At 33.7% G+C, this 14981-nt stretch overlaps 1 protein-coding gene across 1 annotated transcript in view; it reads left to right on the top strand.

Moving 5' to 3' along the window:
- Window positions 1-14981, top strand: part of ABCA13 (ATP binding cassette subfamily A member 13) — a 504928-nt gene that overhangs the window by 147867 nt on the left and 342080 nt on the right. The window contains exons 23-24 of the mRNA XM_031957225.1: window positions 1375-1490; window positions 12288-12479. Coding sequence (XP_031813085.1) covers window positions 1375-1490; window positions 12288-12479 — 308 coding nt within the window. The remainder of the gene's footprint in view (window positions 1-1374; window positions 1491-12287; window positions 12480-14981) is intronic.

Here is a 14981-nt window from a genome sequence, read left to right as displayed (position 1 = left end):
TATCAAAACCTATTAGAAGAATATTTATAGTTCTGGTTTACATTAAGAAATTTTCTTCACAGAGCCAAATAAAATGTTATTAGTATGTGATCTATTTTATATAATTATATCTGTTTAGGAAGGATATTCTCATCTGAAATATTTTTTGTGTGTATGGAATTTCATTTACTATTAAATTAATTACTTTAGATAAATCTTAAAAAACATTTTGAGCCATAAAATTTAAACTACAAATATGTCTAAATATTTCTGTAATATTATTTTCTCTGTTGCTCTTACCTCATCTGTCAAATGAGCATTTAGTTTTGCTGTTTATCTCATCTGTAAAATGGGCATTTAATTTTAAAATAATGGAATGATAATCAATGTTCCTTTTTCTTTCTTTCTTTCTTTTTTTTCCCCTGAGGCAATTGGGGTTAAGTGACTTGCCTAGGGTCGCATAGCTAAAAAGTGTTTAGTATCTGAGGCCAGATTTGAACCTCTTGACTTCAGGATTGGTACTCGATCCACTGCACCACCTAGCTGCCCATGATAATAATCAGTGTTAAAAATGGAATACCATAACTAACATTTACATAGTGCTTTATGGCTTGCAAAGTGCTTTATAAATATCTCATTTGATGCAACAACTTTGGAAGATAGGTGCTATTATTACTCACATTTTAAAGATGAGGAAACTGAGGTGGACAGAGTTTATGTGACTTGTTCAGGGTCAGGATATTAGACTAAGGATATTAGACAGGTTTTAAATTCAAATTTTCCTGACTCCAGATCCAGTGCTCTATGTACTGTGTCACCTAGCTGCAAAAGAACAGAAATTAAATGAAAATTGGACAGGTGAGCTAAGAAAAGAACAGAAGATAATATGGCAAAAAAAGATTTAGAATACAAATATGCCTAAATATTTCTTTGTATTCATTCACTTCAGTGTGTTTGTTTCTGAAATTGTTGTTTCAGTCAAATTAGATTACTAATCTAGTAATTAGATTACTAGTTCTTCCCTTTAACATTTAAAGGACATACTCCTCTCAGGTGACTTTTGAAAGCTTTTTTGATGCCCCTAGATATTTTCCCCTTTCCAAATCACCTTGTATCTGTTTGAGCAAAGACTATTTGTCTTTTGCTTTGTGTTCCTTCTTCTAGACTTGCATTTAGTGGATACTCATCAAAAATGTGTGGATGGCAACTGTTAAGTTCTGAGTTTTAATAAGAAATGTTCAGTAAAATTTAGGAATCTTCAGTGGTGCATGTGAAATAAACACAACCCACTATGATTATAATTGTTTTATTGTCTAATCTCCCTCCTCAGACCCACTATCAACCATTAAAGCATTTCAGTATTATAAATATTGCTTCATTTTGGCAATGTTTCAGATGTGAGAGTAAAGGATTGTGTGCAGAATGTCACCAAATTAAAAGAGGAGCTACATTCTTTGATCTCAGAAGAAACCATCAACAATATTCTAGAAGCAAAATTTTCACATTCAAAGGTATGAATATAAAAATAGGAAATGATAAATCTTTCTTAGCATGATTATCTTCAACTTCTTTTGTTTTTTTTTTTTTTTTTGGAAGCTATTTTTTCAGTAGGGGAAAGGGGTGATTATTATTGTTGTTCAAGTCTGTATGACAAGATTGCTATTAGGTGATACAAATTGTTCATTAAGGATTGTTCTTTTTTGTTTTTCAGAATTTTTTTTTATTTTGTTTATCTATCTATTTATTTATTTATTATAGCTTTTTATATATAAAGTATACATGGGTAATTTTTCAGCATTGACCCTTGCAAAACCTTCTGTTCCAACTTTTCCCCTCCTTCCCCCCAACCTCTCCCCTAAATGGCAGTTAGACCAATACATGTTAAATATGTTAAAGTATATGTTAAATACAATATAAGTATACATATTTATACAGTTATCTTGCTGCGCAAGAAAGATCACATTTAGAAAGAGGGTAAAAATAACCTGAGAAGAAAAAACAAAAATGCAAGCAAACAATAACAGAAAGAGTGGAAATATTATGTTGTGGTCTACACTCACTTCCCAGTGTTCTTTCTCTGGGTGTAGCTGGTTCTGTTCATTACAAATCAATTGGAACTGATTTGGATCCTCTCATTGTTGAAGAGAGCCACGAAGGAGTGTCCTTCTTTAAGCAACCAGTGTCTTCCAGAAATATGTATATGCTAAAATTATGTAAATTGAACTGTATTTTTCTACTGGAAATATAGGAACATGCTTCTAATATTTTAAATTCAGATTTTGTTGCCCCCTCCACTAATATTTCCATTGAATAATTAATGATTTGTAGCAGCCACCTGAATATTCTATGGAATTTTAGTATTCAAAGAAATCCTTTTGTGAACTAAAGTCTTTACTTTGCAATTAATCACCCATTAGCTTGCCTGTTTCATAATTGTTTAGGTGATTTAATATTAGAATTTCTTAAAAACAAGGCATATTTAAATATATATTAAAACTATTTTAGCATATGGGCAAGTTGATTATCCCTACAGCATTTTATACTTGAATCTGCAAATTATTTAGTTTCTGGACTTTTACAAGTCTAATATTTCCATTCTCCATCATCATTTTTCTCTAAAATATTCCATTCTTTGCACCATCCCTTTCAATGGACCCTATTTTAAATTCATATGGGGACTGTATATGTAGTTATTTAAAATTCATACATGGTTTAGTGCTTATCACTGGAACACTTTACCTTGAAGAATAATTCAATTACATTTGGGGAAATTGGAATTTATGGAAAGTTTTCAGTGCAGTATTTAATCTTTGTAACTTACTTTGAATATTGGTATTGTTTTATAAGACCATTCTGATTTTTGTTTAAGCACAACTTTTCATGAAGACTATAATTTAATGACTGGATTTGTTGTTGTGGTTGGGGAGAAGGTAGGTGGTGCAGTGGATAGAGTACCAGGCATGAAATCAGGAAGACCAAACTTCAAAAGCCTCAGACATTTACAAGCTCTGTGACCTTAGAAAAGTCACTTAACCTTGTTTGCCTCAGTTTTCTTATGTGTAAAATGAGCTGGAGAAGGAAATGACAAACCACTGTGGTATCTTCGTCAAAAAAATCCTAAATGGATTCATGAAGAGTTGAATGTAACTGAAAATTGAACAACTAAAGCTAAATGACTAAAATGTTTGCTTTAAAATCAGGAAGACCTTGGTTCAAGTTTTATTTCTGAGCAGACTGTGTGATTCTATGCATGTGAGGTAGTCTCTTAATTCCATAGGAAATTCCCCTAGACCACAAGTGGAAAGTATGTTTGATCAGAAATCAGGATCTGGGTTAGAATCTCTACATGAACTATGCATACATGTGTGTATCTATTTAAATGTACAAGGTGTATAGGATAATCAAGGAGGACTTGCACATCTGGCATGGACTTGCCAAGCTTATTTTGCAGCTTCTCATTTATTTTTGTAGTCCACATGTCATCTAAACTCTCACCTGTGATTCCAGAAAACTGTAGCATAGTCAGCAGCCACACTCCAGTAATACCATCTTGGCAGACAGTTACCTTTAACCTTAACCTAAGCGTAACTGACAGGTTTCAAACTCTTCAGTGAATAAGCGGAATATCTATCCCCAAAATGAGAAAGCATGGGGCAGATGAGAACAGTTTGTTCCAATGGCCATTAAAGTGACTGAAGAAGATATGCAGAATGCTTAGAGTTTGGTCAGATATTAAAGACACCAAGGTAATCCACTGCCTCCTGTGCTACCTGTAATCATCTTGACTTTTGTTTTGCATCGGATTTTTACAATTGAAAAAAAAAAGGTAAATGATTTTGTGCAATTCTGTCTCCTAAAATCCGATTTACACTGAAATGAAGATACCACATATATGATGTCTTGACTTGAATATGAATATATATTCCACAGTTTTAGAATCTCAGTTATAAGGGACCCTGGATAAGTCATTTAGCCCAACACAAGAGTGAGCAGGGATGTTCTCTAAAGCATCTCAACAAGTAGTCATCTAAATTCCATGTGATGACTTCGAGTGATGGGAGAACTCATTGCTTTCCAAAGCAGCCCTTTACACTTTGGATGGCAGTGATTGTTAGGAGGTTGTTTTCTGTATGTAGTTCAAATCTGTTTGCCTGCAACTTTTGCCTTTTATTCCAAGTTCTTTCTATGGATAATTAAATAAAAGTCAGTTCCTTTTTTACTTTAGAACCATTCATATATTTATATATATAAATCCTGGTGAGTGCATTTTTCTTGCACCTGGGTTCAATTGAAATAAAAAAAAACTTGTAATTATTTTAATAAAATTTGAATATGTGATTTGGAAAATATAATTAAAATTTCAGAAATTAATTTTATATTAAACTTTTCAGGAGCTTATATATTTTATGAGGTTAGACAAAATGCATTGAAGAAGAAATACTGTTATTAATGGGTAGGTGGATGTAAAGTGGACAAAATGACATTAAAAAGCAAAACAACAGAAAAATAAAAAATCTTTATCCTCATGGCCACATGGGGGAAGTGAAGAAAAGACAATGGGAAAAACAGGGAGGAAATTTGATATAAATATCTGATGGTATCAATGTCTGGCTCTTTTAAAGTTACTGATTTTTATAACACTTTAATTATGTAATTACAATTGGTTTTCAGAAAGAATAAAAATGAAGCTGATATTTACATGAGCATTTTTCACCCCTATGTCAGGTTTATCCCTTTTAGGAGAAACTTTATTTCTTGGAATGTTTTGAAATTCTCTTTTCTAAGCATCTTGAAAAAAATAATCATAATTTCTTTTAACTTAAGAACAAATACATACTTTACAACCCTTCTAGAAGTAGGATAGCAATTTTGAAGTGAATGATAAAGTAGTTTTACTTCAAGACAGGAGAGACAATTATAGACAATTGAAATAAAGGTATATAAATATAAATAGCAAGACCACATGTGCCTCTGTGATAGAAACTTCTCAAATGTTGTAGAATAATGATGGACCAAGTGATGTTCATAGAGAAGATTCTGGTTTGCCAGGTTTCTGGAAAACATAATGTGTTGCTTTCACTTCCATAATATGACAAAGTTAATTTAGTGTCTGCAAAGAAAGATAGGCCCACAATGTTGGCAGGTGCATTCTTCACTCTCACAGCTTTGCTCAGGCATCCTTCCAATAAGTCCATTCAGTTTTTTGCTTCCTTGTAAATAATGCCAGCAAAATAATTGGTCATTATGACAGTCACTAAGCTCAATATTTGCAAAAATAGTTTAGTTTCTTGTTGACTCCATGTAGAACACTCTTGGTTTATCATAGATAACATTCTCATGTTGTTTTTGCATACTGTCTCATATAATCCTTACAATGATCCCTGTGAGAAATGTTAACCTATTTAATAACTGAGAAAATTGTGGCTAATGAAAAACTGATTTCTTCAAGATCATCTGGAAAGTAATAAAGTAACCCTTAAGGCACATCCCTCTACTTGTATCTTTTATTCCATTTCTACCTGTCTTCTCCACCAGATTGCTGCTATTATAACCCCCTCCCACTACCCATCCCCAATCTTTCTCTGTTCATTTCTTCTGGCTTCCTATAAACAAGCTCATGCGTGCCCCCTCCAATTCTTAAAAAACAACAACAAAAAATCTTCACTAGATGCTATAATTTTCTACTAGCTACCATTGCATAGATTTGCTGCTTTTCTCAGTTAAATTTCTTTTTCTGAACCCACTCTGATCTGGCATCCAATCACCCTCATCATTTGATTGAATTTGCTCTCTTTTAAATGACCAATGATCTTATAAATGTGAAATCTAGTGGCCTTGCTCAATCCTCCTTCTCTTGCCCTCTTTTCAGTATTTGATTCTATGGAACATCCTTTCATCCCATTTCTCTCTCCTCTCCTTCCTGTTTTGTAATATTGCTCTCTTGGCTTTCCTACCTGTCAGATGTCTACTTATGTAACAACCACTAACTATATGTCTCTCAGTGCATTACCCTGAGCTCTGTTCTCTTCCCTTACTCTCTTACTTGGTGATCTCATCAGTTTCCATGGATTCAGTTATCATCTTTATATAGATGCATACTAGATCTCTATATCCCTCTCTAATCTTTCTCCTGAGTTCTAGTCCTACAGCAAAATTATCTATTAGATATTTTGAAATGAATATTCCATAGCTATCTTGAACTCAATATGTCCAATATATTATTCATTATCTTCCCTTGCAAACCCCCATCTCTTCTAAACTTTCCTGTGACTATTCAGGGTTCTGCCATCTTTCTAGTTATCTATTGATAACTCTCAATTCGCAAACTCAGTATCACCCTCAATACCTCTTTCATGCATCCCACATATTCCTAATTCTGTTCATAGTCTATGCAGTGGTTCTCAAACTCTTGTTTTCAGTATCTTTATCCTATTAAAAATTATTGAGGATCTCTCCAAAGAGTTTTTGTTTATCTGGATTATGTTTATAGACATTTACCATATTGGAAATAAAAACTATTTTTGAATTTGTAGACCCTCTAAAAGGATTTTGGAGATCCCCGGGATTGTCTAGACCATACTTTGAGAACCACTGGTCTATAGCTTTAAACTGGGAAGGGAATTTATATTACAGGAGTCCAAATGCCACCTTTTACAGATGAGGAAACTGAGATCCATAGAGGCCAATAATATGTCTAGGATCCTGTAGCTCCTAAGAGACTTAGGCAAGATTTGAAGCCAGGTCTTATTAACTCCATTACAAGGCCATACCACTATATCATCATTTCCTATACATATTCTTCTTTCCACTTTTTAGCTATCACTCTAATTCACATACTCATCTCTTCTGGATGATTACAGTTATCTCTTAATTGACTTCTGTGCCTCAAGTCTCCCTCAACTCTAATTCATCAGCCATAATTTACACAATGTTCTCCTTTCTGATTTCAGTCACTTAGATGCCTTAATTTCTGAAAGGTCTACCTTATGACCCCTCTCCTTGAAACCTTTGCTCATCTACTTTGCTCCCAGTCATTAGTGCTCATTCCCTCCTCAAATTCCTTTGTACTTATTTGTAGATGTATCATTTCACCAACTAGACTATAATAAACTCCTTAATGGAGGGAACTGCTTTTGTATCTCTAGTACTAACCATAGTATCTTGTTCAAGGTAGAGGGGTAATAAATTTTTGTTGAATTATATTGAGAATATATTATGTTGAGAGAGAGGACTGTTGCTTAGGATACAAAGATCTAAGCAACTGTGGTGCAGTGGAAAGAACATGGGCCTTGTAATCAGAGAAACTATTCAAATTCTACTTCTTATGTTGATTACCTGGGTAACCCAGAGCAAATCATTTAAGTTTTCTGGACCTCAAAGTTTCTTCATATGTAAAATGAAATTGGCAAATGAAAGTGGTTACTTTCATTCTAAATGATAATAACTTGAAAATGATTATAGCAAATCAGAATCTTTCTTGAACCTATTTTTATTCCAAGTAAGAATATAAATCAATAGAAATATTGTATTGATTCTGTATAGTGTCTCTTAAGAGAAAACCTTTGCTTATGTATTCAAAATACTTTTAACATATGACTTGTTCCCTCAGGGTTAGAAAGGAGATAGTCTGATAAGGAAAAACAGTATTACTAAAGGAAGATTCACCTTTCATGCATGCTTTGGATACCCCAGAGCTTTCTGATCTATTTCTTTTAATGATAGTATGAAATCAAGGCATAGGTATGTCTGAAATGGTTTTTGTTGCCACTTAAAACATTTATTCTTCACTTGCTTGACTGTTAGAAAGGGCTTGTCCTTTAGGTGTTGGTGTTTTGAGACTGACTTAGTGAGTCAGCCAGCCACTGGATGTCACTGATGTTCTGTTATGACCAGGTTCTATTTATAGAAAGTTACCTTGTATAAAGCACTGTCTCATTTGAGTAGCTTTATGAGACACGATGTCTTTACTTATGAATGATTTGTCTTCATCTAATTCTTTTTCAAGGAAATAAATGTGGTCTGCTAACTAGATAGGTAAAGAGAGGAGTATAGAAAAAAGCTTCATTATTGTGAATTCAAAAACCATTATTTTTTTGTTTGGATAAAATTATACTCATGAATATACACATCTAGCTAATAAATATCTATATATTTAGCTGATATATGACCATACCTCTATAGATATATGCGTTGATTAGTAGCTATATCTGGATGCACAAAATATTACAGGTAAACATTCTCAAGAATGCCACCATGTTCATATGCATCCTGAGAGAGAAAATCATTATCAACCTTGTGTTTCAAGAAAACAATGTAGCTATTCAACAAAGTAATTCTTGCTAAATTAAAATTAGAACTGTATAAATATATATTGACTGTCTCATGTAGCAGTAAGTTCTCCATTGCTGGATGTGTTTAAGTAGAGGAGGAATTATTCCTTTTTTTTTTTTTTTTTTTTTGTAACATTGTAGAAGATAATCATTTTTCAGTTTGTGATAGGACTAAAAGACCTCCAGGGTTCTTTTCTACTTTGATATTTTAAGATTTTGTGAATGATTGACAGTGAATGATTTAGAGAACCACAAAAGTTTTAATTCATAAATTAATAGGCACCTCAGAAGTTTCATAAAATAACCTCTTGACCAATTCAGAATTACTTTCTAGGATATTTGATGTGGAGGGGCTTGCTATTTTTGGAGATAGCTTTTTTTTTTGTATTGTTGGGCTTTTTTCAAAAGAAATTCATTCCTTTTATTGAGCTCAGATATAATCCCTAAATCTTTCGTTCATTGGCCCTACCTCATTCTACTTTATGGAGTAGCAATAGTGCATCTCTTTTTTTTTCTTCTTTTACTTGATAGAACTTCAAATATGTTTAGTCCTCTTCCTATTTGTATTAATTTTTTATTAAAGCTTTTTATTTTTTATTATAGCTTTTTATTGACAGAACATATGCGTGGGTAGTTTTTCAACATTGTCCCTTGCAATCACTTCTGTTCCAACTTTTCCCTTCCTTCCCTCCATCCCCTTTCCTAGATGGCAGGCAGTCTCATACATGTTAGACATGCTAAAGTGTATCTTAAATACAATATATGTGCATATATTTATATACTGCTCTTGTTGCACAAGAAAAATCGGATTTAGAAAAGTAAAAATAACATGGGAAGAAAAACAAAAATGCAACCAGTCCACATTCATTTCCCAGTGTTCTTTCTCTGTGTAGCTAGTTCTGTTCATCACTGATCAGCTGGAACTGAATTGGATCCTCTTATTGCCAAAGATATCCTCTTCCTTCGGAATTGATCCTCATATAGTATTTTGTTGAAGTGTATAATGATCTCATGGTTCTGCTCATTTCACTTAGCATCAGTTCAAGTAAATCTCTCCAAGACTCTCTGTATTCATCCTGCTGGTCATTTCTTACAGAACAATAATATTCCATAACATTCATATACCACAATTTACCCAACCATTCTGATGGGCATCCATTCATTTTCCAGTTTCTAGCCACCTCAAACAGGGCTGCCACAAACATTTTGGCGCATACAGGTCCCTTTCCCTTCTTTAATATCTCTTTGGGATTTGTATTAATTTCTTTAACTCAAAGGTCCTAAAACTTTTAGGAATTAGTCTCAGAACCTCTAAAAATAATTTTTAAAATTATTGAGGACCCCAAAGATCTTTTGTTTATGTACATTGTAAACATTAATATTTACCATATTAGAAATTAAAACAAAATTAAAAAAAACAAAAAAACAAAAAAAACAAACAAAAAAGAAATTAAAACATATACTTTAAAATATTTTATTAATTCATTTGACAACAATAACAGCAACAAGATTTAATAAAATCATTGCAAGATGACATAATTTTTGTTAAATATATTTTGAAAAAAAAAAACATTAGTTAGAAGAGTAGATTATTTTACATATCTTTCCACATCTCTTTAACGTCTGGTTTAAAAGAAGTCAGCTTCTTATATCTGCTTTTGCATCCATTCTGCTGTGATAATATTATTTTGGTTGAAATATATGGAGAAAATCTGACCTCACACAGATACTGTAGTTGGAAAGGAAGAGTATTTTTATAGACAAATAACATTTTGGCTTTATAATGAAAATAGTTTTAATTTCATGGAAATTACTTTCCCTCTCTTCTCCTAAAAGGCTTCCAGAACTCCTCAGAGTATATCCACACTTCAGAATGGCTTCTTTAGTTAAAAACCTGTAGCTCCCACAGCTATTGATTTTATTACATTATCTGAGACTTTTTACCATCCTGGTATATTCTTCTTAAAGTGTGGTCTCCGTAATTACTTATAATATTCTAGATATTATTGGGCTGACCAAATTACTATAGAACTCTGACATTCCTTGATTTTCATAGTATACTCCTTTCATGCAATTAAAAATGAAATTAGCTTTTGGGATAGCTCTTCGAACCACATTTTTGGATGTTGTTGCATTAAAATTTTTAGGTCAACTTCTCCATTTTCACTTATATGTCAAACTTTAAAAATAACACTTAAAATTTGACTTATGCAATATTCAACTTTGGCTTTGAGTACACTTCCAGTTTGTGGTGATGGTTTCATGTCTTTGTACAGTTTGCATATGCTTTGAATACAATAGGACGTCTAGCAATATAGAGCATGGATAAGTCTTAAATCCTAGACTCAAATTCTGCCTTTGATACTTAAGTACTTCTGTGACCTTTACTATCATTTCACCTTCCTGGTGCCCAGTTTCCTCATCTATGAAATAAGAATATTAGAATAGACCAAATGTATATGACATGTTGTACAAAAAACAGGAGCAAAATGGATTTGATCTTGAGGCCATAGTTTACCAAGCCCTGAAAGTCACTAAGGTCCTTTCCAAATCACTTAGACATTTTTTGATTCTTCATATCTTTGTATGACTGATGTGATCTCTCCCCTATATTAGAGTAGATAATTGAGAATTTTACTCTATTGGAATGTAACAAATATCAAGACTTGAAAACCCTTCTAGGTACATCTCCAAACAAGACAGTTAACTTCCTTTGCGAACTCTTTATTCCACATTTCCCTTCTCATTTTTAAGATTTGTCAAATTTGCTAATTGGCATCCTACCAATTAGGATAAACCATTGGAGTGCCATCCTCCCAGATTTCATTGTCATAAAACTGCTACTTCTTAGAAACTCCATTGCATCATCTACCATCTTGTGATACCAGACAGTCAAGAAACATTTAGTAAATGTTTAATATTTACTGTGCTTAGCTCTGGGGATACATCTGTAAGCAGAAAGACTATATCTGCTCTCAAGGAGCTTATATTCTACTGGGAAAACTCAGCACAAAAAGGGAGCTGAGAGGAATGGGAGTGGGGGAAATGTACTTGGCATGGAGGCATGGTGGGAAAAGTCCTGTGGGAATGAATCAGCAGTGCAGCCTGAAGAGGGAGAAGAACATTTTTGGTCTGGGACTCTACCTTAAATAAGAGATTAGAAGGAACTAGCAGATGAGACCTCAGGAGTGGAGAGTGATACAAAGCTTTAGCTCAATGAAAAGTTAGCTCATTTTTTGAAGGAGTTAAAGTTATCTAGTTAAAAAAAGACAATATGATATACTGGTAAAGAGTGAACTTAGAAATCTTAGAGCAGGATTTAAGTTGAGGCCTGGCTCAAATACTTTTTAATGGTATGACTCTATGTATATCACGTAGTCCTCAGTTTTCTCCTCTGCAAAATAGGAATATCATTTATAGGACATATCTCCCAGTCTTTTTGTTGGAGACAGACTTTGTAAATCTTAAAATATCATATAAAGATGAATTGTTATTAATTTTCTTATCAGGCTTTACTGTGAAATCTCCTTATGGTCTGAAAGTAACTCAGGTTCTCAAAGACTGTGCTAGTATTATCTATGACTAATACCAATTAGTTGAGAAGTCTTTTAGTGTGGTCATGGCAACAGACTGAGACTGCTACCTAATGAAAGAATGCTGGATTTTGTGTCTTGGTACATTTAGACTCTGTTATCTATTACTTGTCAATTTTTGTCAAATCACTTAAACTCTTTATAAAATAAGTGGAGGGAGGGGAAAGTTGGACACTCCTAGAGAAGACTTCTGAAGTCCTTCCTATCTCTAGAGTTATGAGCTGGTGACCAATCTAGTTATGTTCAGAATGATTCATTGTTCTGTAAGTGATTTTTTTTTCCCTGTTGGCTCATGATAAGCTATTAAATGCCAGAAATAATTGTTTGTATGAATTGTTTTTACATGTTTGGAAAAATTCATTCTAATTTTTCTTCCTTTAACCAGTTTCTTTCTAGTGCCCTCACAGTAGTGTTGGCTGGAAAATGTGATGAAGAAGTTATCAGCACCTTGCTGATATTTCCTGCAGATGGAAAAGCTCTTGCAGCTAGAGAATTGTGTGCTCTGCCTGCATCGGATCTGTACACTTTGATTGTACTCATTAGTCAGAACCTGGATTTGCGGATTATCGTTTACAAAGTAAGAAGATAATGGTATCATGTGGTGTGGATTGCTTTTTACACCTGGTTCACTCTGTAGGTGATATTAGAAAAAAGAGAAATACATATAAATAATTATTAGAGCAAACAATCAAATTGTCCCTATGATAAATGAGAAAATTCTTAGTTGATACTCTAAAATAATCTTCCAACATTTATATGCTCATTCCTGACATAGAGTTCTAGAAAGTCCTATAGTTAGAGTCATAATTAGAAATTTTTACATATAAGATAACTACTAGAAACTTTTTTTGGAAGCAAGTAGTATCGAGTATACCCAGATCAAAGAATGTTAGGGAGAAGTTTCCCCATACAAATACTAGTTAAACTTGCTATTAATTGATTCTGTAATTTAGCTGCTAATCTCTGTTGTAACTTAGACCTTCCTTTCTATCCTCTAGAAAACCTGTTCTACAAAACAAACTTTCCTTCTTTTTAAATCTTTTCTTTTACTCCTGTTTGCTAGCTGTTATTGAAACCTAGCTTCTGCCTATTGACACTAGATTCCCTGGCCACACTATATAAGATTGGCTGCATTTTCCTTCAGTCTCCTTGGCTCTCTGGTTGAGGCAGGGAACTGGAATACTCCTTGCTCCCATTACCATTTGCAGTTTTCTCTTTTCCGCCATCAGTAAATTCTCTTCTTTGTGGTTCATACTATTCATACCCACCACCCAATCATAATCCTGATAGCTGTTCGTCTTAGAGATCCTCAGGTTACTTCCCTTCTTTCCTCAATGAATTTGATACCTGGTTTACAAGTTTTTCTTTATTCCTAACTCTTGTCTTCATACTTGGGAATTTCAACATATATATTGATTCTCCTTCAAATATCCTAATAACTCATATCTTTAAACTACTCACTTCTCATGACTTACTCTTCTACCCTACCAGGTACACACAAAGATGGTCATATCTTGATCTTGCTATACCCTACTAATATACTATATCTATGTTCAAGAATTCTGAAATCACATTATATAATTGTATGCTATTGTGTGTTTTTTTTTTTTTTTTGCCTCTGTCTCTGCCTTCCCTTACCTAATTCTATTCTCCCTCTGGTCTATGACCTCTAAACATTTGATCCCTCATTTGTCTCCCAGTCCATCTCTTCTATACCAGCTGCTCTCTCCTGTTTTCTCCATCTTGACTCTGGTGAACTAATTCAAGTCTACACTATTTCCCTCTCTTGAATTCCTAGCTCCCTTATCATATTGCTGCTTATACCTAGCTGAGCCTTAGCCTTGGATCACTGCCAACATTCATGCTCTTGGTTCCTACACATATACTATTGAACAAAGGTAGAGAAAATCATGGAACCATTCTGACTTTGTTCATAATAGACTTACATTATATAACTTCAACTGGGGTCTCACCTCCTTCACTAACTCACTATTTTACTCTCCATAGTTGCTATTTCAAACCTTCTTATCTCTCTTTAAATCTTCCATATGCTCTCTCAGCTCTTGCAGCTGAGAAATTTGCCTTGTATTTTACCAAAACAAAACAAAATGAAAGCCCATGCCATTTGCTATGAAATCCCTCTTTAATCCCTTTCTCATCTCCTATCACTCAAGTGCCTTTTCTCTCTTTCTCTTCCTTCCATCTGTTTCATATGATGAAGTGGCTTTACTCCCTGTCAAGGTTAACTACTCTATATATTCAATCCATCTTGTCTCTTCCAATAAATTCTTGCCCCCTCAATCTCACTTTTTCACTTATTTCCAATCTCTCTCTCTCCCAGTTCATTTCCTACTGCTTACAATCATACTCATGTTTCCATTACCCTGAAAAGCCTTTCACTTGATCCTTCCAATCCCTGTGAACTATCTAAATCTCTTCAGTGTTTAATAGCTAAACTCCTCAAAAAGAATATCTACAATAAATAACTTCACTTTTTCTACTCAGATTCTCTTTTTCACTCTTTATAATCTGGATTTTAATCTTATCATTCCACTAAAAATGCTCTCCCTACAGTTGCTTTTGATTTCTAAATTGCTTAATCTCAATGGCCTTTTCTCAGTCCTTTATTCTTCTCTATATAGATACTGATCAGTCTCTCTTCTTGATACTCTCTTTTCTCTCAGTTTTTGTAAGACATTCTTTCCTGCTTTCCTACCTATCTCTATGATCATTCCTCTGTCTCCTTTGCTAAATCTTTCCCTAGATCATGTCTTCTAGTAATTGTTCCTCATGGTACTGTCATTGGTTCTCTTCTTTTATCCTGCTGTACTGCTTCATTTTGTAATCTCATTAATCCTCCCTCTACATTTAATTGCCATTTTTATGCTGATGATTCTCAAATCTACTTTTCCTGTCTTAGTCTGTTGACTTCCAGTCTTACAGGCCAACTGCCTTTGAACTGGATATCCAATAGACAACTTAAACTCACTATGTCCAAAATAGAACTCATTATTTTTCCTCTTAAGCCCTCCTCTCTTTCTGCTTTCTCTATTACTATAGAGGGCAACCATCTTCTGAG

This window comes from Sarcophilus harrisii, chromosome 1 (genome assembly GCF_902635505.1).
Source record: "Sarcophilus harrisii chromosome 1, mSarHar1.11, whole genome shotgun sequence".
Taxonomy (NCBI): domain Eukaryota; kingdom Metazoa; phylum Chordata; class Mammalia; order Dasyuromorphia; family Dasyuridae; genus Sarcophilus; species Sarcophilus harrisii.
The sequence above is the reverse complement of the archived record's forward strand: the minus strand, read 5'-3'. Positions and strand labels throughout refer to the sequence as shown.